The sequence below is a fragment of the Hevea brasiliensis genome, chromosome 1, assembly GCF_030052815.1.
Source record: "Hevea brasiliensis isolate MT/VB/25A 57/8 chromosome 1, ASM3005281v1, whole genome shotgun sequence".
Lineage (NCBI taxonomy): Eukaryota > Viridiplantae > Streptophyta > Magnoliopsida > Malpighiales > Euphorbiaceae > Hevea > Hevea brasiliensis.
This window is the reverse complement of record NC_079493.1, coordinates 12,599,516-12,609,799: the sequence shown is the minus strand read 5'-3', so window position 1 is coordinate 12,609,799 and position 10,284 is coordinate 12,599,516. Positions and strand designations below refer to the sequence as shown.

Sequence of the window (10,284 nt, the reverse complement as noted above, 5' to 3'; positions counted from 1 at the left end):
GTTGACTAATGAAATGAATAGTAACACCTAAACTTAAATTTCAAGAATTGTAAAGTTTAAAAGTGTAACATGCCCTAGTACACCTAGCAAGATTGGTTTGGATAGGTTGGCATACCAATATGGTTTAGTTAGCAGTACTGCACATGGCATTATGCCATTCTGTGATTTTATGGCTTTTAGCCATTCTGACATTGTATTGATACTTGGCCTTGTGCCTAATGTTATTACAGCTTATTAGCTACTCTGTTGCACACTGGGAGATGCATATGTGACCGATGGTGTGACGGCCTGAGGTACTAGATACCCAATGCCAGTTTACCCATTTATCCAGTCCAGTCATCCAGTATAGGTTACTTGGGCGAACAGAAAAATGGAAGTGGATAAATTTAATGAAACTATGAATATAACAAGTACAAAATAAATAAAATTATTAACAATGATCAAAAAATTGTCTGCATAAGACATCAGGACATGCACTGCATATTTATTTTATGTTATTTCTTTTTATTTTATTATTGGCACCACTAAGCATTATTACTTAGCGCGTTGCTTTTTGCCATGCGTAGGTTCTGGAGAGACCGACCGAGAGTCCGATGAGACCACGATCGGGTGAGATCTTCTGCGACTCTGCATAGTGTCCGCTACCACCACATCAGTGCATTGGTAGGACACTAGGTTTTATTTTGGTATTTTGTAATTAACTTTTATTTTTTCATGTGTAATTAAGACTTATGTAATGTATTTTAGTATTAATGTAAATAGTGGAAATTATGTTTATGAATGAAAAAGTGAATATGTATTGATGACTTTTACATGAATATCATATGAAATGAATGTTTGAGAAATGGAAATGTTGTTGAAAAATATTGAGATTTTGTTGATGAAATGGAAATTAAAGTGCTAAAAATTAAAATCAACTTGGATCAAGGAACCAGAGGTTTATGACAGGAAATTAAAATACTGAAAATTGAAATCAACTTAGATTAAGGAACCAGAGGTTGATAGTTGGAAATTAAAGTGCTAAAAATTAAAATCAACTTGGATCAAGGAACCAGAGGTTGATGACAGGAAATTAAAATACTGAAAATTGAAATCAACTTAGATTAAGGAGCCAGAGGTTGATAGCTGAAAATTAAAGTGCTAAAAATTAAAATCAACTTAGATCAAGGAACCAGAGGTTGATAACATAAACTTTAAATGCTGAAAATTAAAATCAACTTAAATCAAGGAACCAGAGGTTGATAGCAAGAAATTAAAATCAACTTAAATCAAGGAACCAGAGGTTGATAGCTGGAAATTAAAATGCTGAAAATTAAAATCAACTTAGATCAAGGAACCAGAGGTTGATAACATAAAATTCAAATGCTGGAAATTAAAATGCTGACGAAGCAAGGCTAACCTGACCCGAGAAGTTCTTCCGCGTTGAAGTGTACTTAATAGGATCCCAAGGATAAACGATTAATGGAGGACGAGTCCCAAGACTTAACCTACAACTTTCCTTTTCTTATTCACTTCCTAGGATGCCCTTTCTGTTCTCGACTTCCTTCTTATTTTGCTAGAAGCGCCCTTGCGGGTTTTCACTTTTCCCTCCGCATTTTTTACTAGAAGCGCCCTTCCGGGTTTTCAGCCCTAGTTTATTTTATTTTATTTTTTTTTGGTATTGAGCCTTTCCTGCAAATCCCATAGCAAAGTACATGAGGTTATCAATATTCAAATCCTAATCTTATGACAAAGTTTTAAAGATTAACAGCGCATGTGTAAAAGAAAGATAAAATTAGAGTGTGGGTGAATGAATGACTTCATTATGGCTTGAAAATAAAGGTATAGTTTCAAAGAAAAAGGGTACAAGAATGGATCTCATAGATTCCTTATAGTTAACTTTGAAGTCCCTTAACTACCATTATTTCAAGTATCCTATTGACGAACATTCGTGCCGTGGTGACTTATTTCCTTTCCTGGTCTTGTGCTCCCTTCCTTATTTATCCATTCTCTGGTTCTAGGGGCACCCTTTCGAGTTTTCACCCATAGATTTTTATCTTTATTTCACTTGCTTTTCCAGGATCCCTTTTCGGGTTTTCATCCTTCCCTCATTTTGCAAAAAGCGCCCTTGCGGGTTTTCGCCCTCTTTCGCACATTTTGCTAGGAGTGCCCTTTCGGGTTTTCACCTCTACTTTATTTTATTTTATTTTTTTTAGGCATAATACCTTTTAATAGCATCTGTATTCACGAGTCTTGGGAATTCTTCACCATCCATTTGGGTCAAGATCAGTGCACCACCAGAAAATGCCTTTTTAACTAGATAGGGTCCCTCATAAGTTGGCGACCATTTGCCCCTGGCATCATTTTGGTTCGGAAGAATCTTTTTCAAAACTAGATCTCCCGGATAGAATTCGCGTAAGCGAACGCCTTTGTTAAATGCCCTAACCATTCTTCTTTGATACAATTGCCCATGACACACTGCTGCTAGCCTTTTCTCATCCAGTAAATTCAATTGGTCCAGCCTTGACTGGATCCATTCTGACTCATCGATTCCTGATTCTTTCAGAATTCTCAGGGAAGGAATTTCTACCTCGATAGGCAAAACAGCCTCCATTCCGTAAACCAGTGAGTATGGAGTTGCCCTAGTTGATGTTCTTACGGAGGTCAGATAAGCATGAAGGGCAAAGGGAAGCATATCATGCCAATCTCTATAGGTGACGGTCATTTTCCGGATTATTTTCTTAAGGTTTTTGTTAGCGGCTTCTACCGCTCCATTCATTTGGGGACGATATGGCGAAGAATTGAGATGTCAGATTTTGTACTGGTCATATAAACTTCGGACCTTCGGACCATTCAAATTCTTGGCATTGTCAGTGATGATTTCGCTGGGGAGGCCATGTCGGCAGATGACATTTTTTCGGAGAAAATTGAGGAATGTATTCTGCGTGATGTGGGCATATGACATCGCTTCAACCCATTTAGAAAAGTAATCAATGCTTACCAAGATGAACCTATGCCCATTGGATGCCTTGGGATTAATGGGACCAATTACGTTGATGCCCCACATTGCGAAAGGCAAGGTGAGACGAGATTGAACAATTGATGAGGCAGAACATTTATCGGATCCACATAGATTTGACATTTATGACACTTCCGAAAGTACTCGATGTAGTCTTTCTCCATAGTAATCCAGAAGTATCCCCGTCTCATGATTTGCTTGGCCATCATATGTCCATTAGCGTGGGTTGCGCAATTTCCCTCATGAGTCTCAAAAAGGATCCTCCTTGCTTCTTTCGCATCTACGCATCTCAACAATTCGCTAGTGGAGTGCCTTTTGTATAGAATTTCACCGCTGGGGAAATATCCCAAAGCTAATCTCCTGATCATTCTCTTTTTGTTTCTGCTTGCTCCCAGGGGGTATTCCCTGGTTTTGATGTAGACCTGAATATCATGGTACCAGGGTTTGCCATCGATATCTTCCTCGACCATGAAATAGTAGCTGGCTCACCCCTTGCTTTGATCTGCAATATCTGAGTCATCTGCCCATCTTCCATTTGAGCCATGATAGCCAGAGTGGCTAGGGCATCCGCTAATTGATTCTTGTCCCGACTGAAGTGAGTGAAAGAAATTTCTTCAAATTTCTTGATCAATTCTAGTAGGTATTTTTGATATGGGATCAGCTTCAGGTCCTTGGTTTGCCATTCTTCCTTGACTTGATAAATGATCAAGGCCGAATCTCCATACACCTCTAACTTTCTAACTTTCATTTCGATGGCAGCCTGTAAACCCATCACACAGGCTTCGTATTCTACGACGTTATTTGTGCAGTCAAATCTTAACTTGATAGCTATCGGGAAGTGTTTTCCATCAGGGGATACCAACACAACTCTGATCCCATTACTAGACAAATTGACAGCTCCGTCAAAATACATTTCCCATACATCAGCCGATTCCTTATCTTCGCCGCCGACCTTATTAACATGCTCATCAGGGAATTCGAAATCTAAGGCTTCATAATCTTGGATACGATTTTCTGCTAGGAGATCAGCAATTACGCTCCCTTTTACCGCTTTTCTGATCATATAGACAATGTCATATTGAGAGAGTATGACTTGCCATTTTGCTATCCTCCCTGGCATGAATGGGCTTTCAAATACATACTTGATGGGATCCATCCGGGAGATGAGCTATGTCTTATGATTCAACATGTAATGTTTAAGCCGATTCGCTGTCTAGGCCAACGCGCAACAAGTTTTCTCTAGGAATGAGTACCTCGTCTCGCAATCATTGAATTTCTTACTCAAGTAATAAATAGCCCTCTCCTTTTGACCTGTGTCATCATGCTGCCCCAGAACACACCCCATCGAGCTCTGTTGAACTGCCATGTACAGAATCAACGGCCTTTCTGCTACTGGAGGGACCAATATTGGCGGATTTGACAGGTACTGTTTAATTTTCTTGAAAGCCTCCTGACAAACTTGGTCCCATCGAGTAGTGTTGTTCTTTCTGAGTAACTTAAAGATGGGCTTAGCTTTAGCGGTGAGGTTAGAAATAAATCTCGAGATGTAGTTCAGCTTCCCCAGGAAACTGCGCACCTCCCTTTCTGTCTTTGGGGATGGCATTCCTTGAATGGCTCTAACTTTGTCTGGATCCACTTCTATTCCCTTCTCACTCACTATGAATCCCAATAGCTTTCCAGATCTAGCTCCAAACACACACTTGGCTGGGTTCAATTTCAGCTGATACTTCCTGAGTCTTTCGAATACTTTCCTCAGCACTTGTACATGACTTTCTCCCTCTCTGGACTTGATGATCATATCATCCACATACACCTCTACTTCTTTGTGTAACTTATCATGGAATAATGTGACCATAGCGCGTTGGTAGGTAGCTCCAGCATTATTTAACCCAAATGGCGTGACCCGATAACAGAATACCCCACACTGAGTGATAAAAGTAGTTTTCTCTTTGTCTTCTTCATCCATGGGGATTTGGTTGTACCCGGATGCCCCGTCAATGCACGAACATCTACCCAATCCCGCAGCATTGTCTACTAACACGTCTATGTGTGGGAGAGGGAAATCATCCTTCAAGCTCGCTTTATTGAAGTCCCTGTAATCAACACATACCCTGACTCTCCCGTCCTTCTTCATTACTGGGACAACATTAGCTATCGACTGAGGGTACTTGACCACTTTTAGAAATCCAGCATCATACTGTTTTTGACTTCATCCCTAAATTTGAGCAGGGTGTCGGGATTCATCCTTCTTAACTTCTGTTTTACTGGAATCGTCCCGAGAATTAGGGAAATCTTGTGTGTCACTATTTAAGGGTCTAATCCAGTCATATCATCGTAGCTCCATGAAAATACATCTAAGAATTCTTTGAGCAAACTGACCATATCTTCTAATTCTCCACTTCCCACAATCATAAGTTCCCTCTTTATTTCTTCAGTCCCTAGATTTATGGCGTGCGTTTTGTCCCTGCAAGGCACCAGGGAAGGTTTGTCTCCTTCACCCCATACTTCTATAGGTTCATCTTCAGAATCACTTGAAGCAATGGCAGTTATATGGGAGTTTCAAAGTTAACATAAGGAACTTCTGAGTCAATTGAATTATTATATGTGAATTGGTTAATGGTCCTGGAGAAATGAAAGTGGAGTATATTAAAAAAAATGGCTTATCAAAAGAAAAAGAGAATTGGACACAAAATGCGCTTAGTTAATGCATTAATACTTTAATCATAAGAAAAGGGTTCATTTACAGCATTAAGTCCACTTGTCACCATGGACAAAATGATCAAGTGTTGATAACAAAATGTACTTTAATCGAGATTGAGCACAGGAAGGTCTTCTGCTTCCTAATTATCCAACTCTTGCCCCTCAGCCATTGGGGAGATCAGGGCTTCATATAGGGAGTCTAGTTATATGACGTCAATGGATGGCTCTTCGGGAAATTCTTCACCTTCCTCCAGATTCTCAATGGCCGATTTGGTGAAAACATCTGTGATTTTCAGGACAACTTTCATTTTCCTGATTCTCTGGTCAAACCTTTGATCTCGGAGCGTGTTCCTCATCCAGAATCGCCCATCCATGAGTGCATCCTCCTCATATCCTAGGCCGAAGTGCCCAATCTTCTGAATAGTTGGTATGGGTTCAACAATACCCTGTAAAGTAGTGCCCAATCCCTTGCCCTTTTCGTATCTGCTCTTAAGCATTACCTTTGCAACCATAGTCATAGCCCCTTCTTCTCTCACAGTAGCTTCTTGCAACTCTAGTGCCTGGAAAGAACTTTCCAAGGACTTTTCAGTTGTTTCCACGTAAGGGACTGATTGCGGCTTAGTGACCAGCATGGCTTCTTCCCCTCTTACTGTGATGATCCTGCCGCCCATGATGTATTTAATTCTCTGGTACAGGGTCAAAGGTACGGCATTTGCTGATTGGATCCAGGGTCTCCCTAGCAGCATGGTGTATGCAGGTTCAATGTCTATCACCTGGAATGTGACATTGAAAGCGCATGCCCCAATTTGGAGTGGCAAATCGATGTCTCCAAGTACCTCTCTCTTGGTACCATCAAGGGCTCTTGCCACCATAGCACTCTGGCAGATATTTGATGAGTCAATTGGTAGTTTGGCTAAGGTGGCATTGGGTAAGACATTAAGAGCAGATCCGTTATCAATCAAGACTTTGGCAACTATGCACCCTTTACATTTGGCTGTCACGTGCAAAGCTTTAGTGTGCTTCAAGCCAGCCGGGTCTATCTCTTCTTCCGAGAAAGTGATGAAATTGGATGCTTGTATTTGCCCAACTATTTTCTCAAATTGCCCCAGTGTGATATCGGGGTTGACAAAGGCATGATCCAGAATCTTTTGTAGGGCTTGGTGATGCACTTCCGAGCTCAGAATCAGTGACAACAACGAAATTCGGGCAGGCGTCTTCCTCAGTTGTTCAACAACATCGTATTCACTTTGCTTCATTATTTGAAGCAACAGCTCCTCTTCTCCACTTGGTTCAGTAGGTTCTCCTTTCTCAACTTTCTCAACCTCCTCCTCCGCGTTCTCTTGTGACTCTCCTATTTTTGCTTTCCCCTTCTTCTTTTCCCTTTCTTCATTCTCGTAACATCTCCCACTTCGGGTTATAAATTCTACCTCTTGCTCTGGCGGGGAGGAGTTACTGGTTATTTCTGGGTTTGATTGGGGAGTAGCATTATTGGATGGTACAGTGTAAGTCATTTTAAAATGCTCATGAGGAGCAAAGCACGGACTGGGAGGAGTGATTGATTGAACTTGAGCCTGGTTGAGGGTAGGAGTTGGAGTGCTGCCGGATGCGCTTTGAGTAAATACTTGGAGATTGTAATTCCAAGGTATTGCGTGGGTGTTGGTGACTGGGAGTTGAGGCGGGGTTCGGATGACTGTTATTGGTGGTGGTGGTGTTGGTGTGCTGGGGGCAGAAAAGGTTAATCTGGGATGGGGAGTGGAGGCATTCTGGCCGAACCTGATTGTGTTCACTTCACCTTCCAACCTCAATCTTTGCTGACATCTCAAAGTTTTGAGTGACAGTATCCTTCGGACTTCTTGTTTGAACTCCTCACAGTTTTGCAGCTCGTGGTTAGCCGCTCCTCTGTGATAGGGGCATCCTGTATCATCTTCATACCCTGGTGTTTGAGGGCAGAGGTAACCTTCCCTCACTGCCATTACAAAAATTTCCTCAAAGTGAGGAATCAATTGATTTACCTCTATGGTTGACCTTTCTTCTTCGGAGTCTATCATATTTATGCCATTGACCGTACCATGATTGGGCAATGGGTTTGAAGTGACATTGGGGAGAGAACTATTTCCTTCAATCTTCAATCACCCATTTCTGATCAGGGCCTGTATTCTTCCCCTAAGAGCTCTACAATTATCAGTCGAGTGCCCCTCCATGATATTCACATCGGGCATTGGCATCATACCACCTGGGATATGGTGGCTGAATCAGATGAAGGGGGATCGGCACTATCTGATTTATACCGAGGAGGTATCGGTAAATTTTGCTGAGTGGGAGGGGAGAGGTGGATCAGGATTTCTCTGCGGTCTAGGATTATTTTGGGGAGGAGGTGGTCTTGGTTGAACAGGTTGAGGAGGCAGTCTAGGTTGGTAAGCTACTTGCAGTAGATACTGTGGGTGTGGGTGAGGATAATTTGGAAAAGGAGATGGAATGTTAGCTATTGTCGGGCCATGAGTAGGAGGATATGGCAGAAAATTATTCTAAGAGAAAGGAGGTTGGGTTTGTTAGGTGATGGAGTGCACATCTCCTTCTTTCTTCTTACCAAAGCTGGTGGTCTTTTTTGCAGTATTTTCAGTCAACTCCTGCAACCGTCCTATCCTGAGGTTAGCTTCAATTCTTTCACCAGCTTGGATTTTATATGAAAAGCTATTGGAGGTGTTTCCAATCATCAGATTGAAATACAGAGCTTTTAATGTTTCAATGAATAGGAAGCAGAGTTCATTGTCAGTAACTGGAGGATACACCTTCGCTGCTTTCTCTCCCCATCTCTGGGCATACTCTTTAAAGCTTTCCCTCTCTCTCTGCACCAGATTTTGGAGGTCTCTTCTTGTGGGGGCGACGTCACAGTTAAATTTGTACTGTTTCAGGAAAGCGTCGGGCAAATCCTTCCAGGAGCCTAGTTTGCTCCTATCCAGTTGAATGCACCATCTCAGGGTTGCCCCAGAGAGACTCTCGTGGAAGAAGTGGACTAGAAGTCTGTCATCTTCTGTAAGGGCTGACTTCTTGGCGATGTAAGTTGCCAGATGGATGCGAGGATCTGAATTTCTGGTATATTTGTCGTAATCCGGAACTTTGAACTTTTGTGGCACCACCACGTCTGGTACCAATCTCAGCAACGATACATCTACTGAACCATACATATTCAGTCCCTCAATTGCTCTTAATCTCTCTTCTAGAGTGGATAACTTCTCATTCTCTTTTGTTTTACTTTCCCCTCCTACTGCATGACCTATTCCCCCAGTTGGGAAATAAGGGGCAGGTTGGACTGGAGGGATTGGGATAGAATGGTGTAACTCGGCATTTGAGACAGTCGGGTAATAGGAAAAAGGTAAGTCATTATTTGGGAGAGTCGAATTGATAGTGATTGTCGAATCCAGAATGGGTGGTTGAAAAGTGAAAGAGGATGAAGCTTAGTGTGAATCAACCGTTGTAGGAAATGGGGGAGGTAATGGCAAATTTGGTTCTGATAGAGGCTTGTTTTGGGATATCTCCTTCATCAGTTTCGTGAGCTCTGAGACTTGATCTCTTAATTCAGAGACTTGTCCCTGTAGGTTCTAGACTTGTTCCTGATCTTCCTTTATCTTCTTCGTTCGTGATCTTGTTAAGTACACTCGCGTCGATCGAACTGCTTGTTCGGTCAGGCTTGCTTTACTTGAAGCAATGTTGATTTCCTGTGGGAGAAATCATTAAATGAATTTCAAATTTTGTTAAAAAAAACTAAAGGTCCTAATTTGGACAAAGGATACGGTGGCATTTAAAAGCCAGGAAGGGGATCTGTAGAAGGATAATTGCATCAATTTCATTTTGGCATCGCTCGATAGTCTAACGGTGAATGACTGGATCGAATGCGAGTCTATGATACTTGTCCATTATGGCACATTCATCTTTTCGCATAACCCTAGCGAGGATAGTTCCTATGGGAGTCATACTATTCATTCACAATTTTGCTAAACAATGGCCCAAAGTGATTTTATTAATCGAATAGTTCATACATAGCATTCTTTAAACTAGCCTAGGCTGAGGGAGATTTTTTAGAATGCAATGACATCTTCTGAGATACTCATAGAGTCTGTCTTCTTGTCTAGTGGGGTTGAATGTTCTCAAGGCATATTCAAATTCTGGCAAGAGCTCTTGTTTCCCTTGTGCTATCATTCTTTCTAGCTGGTCAACATTTTCTCTCAGCTCTTGATGGAGGGTAGCTTGTCTTTCTTTTTCTTTTCTTTCTTTAGAATACTCTTTCAGAATATCATTGATAAGCCGTGCTTGCTCCTTTAGTTCGAGCTTCTTCCTTTTGCCTTCTTGTTTATACTCTTCCATGAGTATCTCTTGGTATTTCATTTTCTCTTGCAATTCGTCATTTTGAACTCCTGCCTCCCTTATTGTGCCTTGGAGGGAGATCTTTTCCCTTTCCCGCCGTGTTTCTTGTTTCTCGAATTCTGCCTTTTCTGTCATTGCCTCTTCCCTGAGCCTTTTTACCTCCCTTTTGAGAATTTGTTGTCGGTCCTTCAACTGCCTTATCCGTTCTAGTAATTGCTGGTTCT

The 10,284-nt window shown here is 41.5% G+C and overlaps 1 protein-coding gene across 1 annotated transcript; it reads right to left on the bottom strand.

The window, feature by feature from the left end:
• Positions 1-3,362: 3,362 nt before the first annotated feature.
• Positions 3,363-7,671, bottom strand: LOC131183013 (uncharacterized). Its single transcript, XM_058152669.1, has 3 exons — positions 7,126-7,671; positions 6,107-7,065; positions 3,363-3,588 (listed from the first exon to the last, which is right to left on the bottom strand). Exons 1-3 carry the CDS (start codon positions 7,669-7,671, stop codon positions 3,363-3,365), a joined length of 1,731 nt encoding a protein of 576 aa, XP_058008652.1.
• Between the last annotated feature and the right edge of the window lie 2,613 nt (positions 7,672-10,284).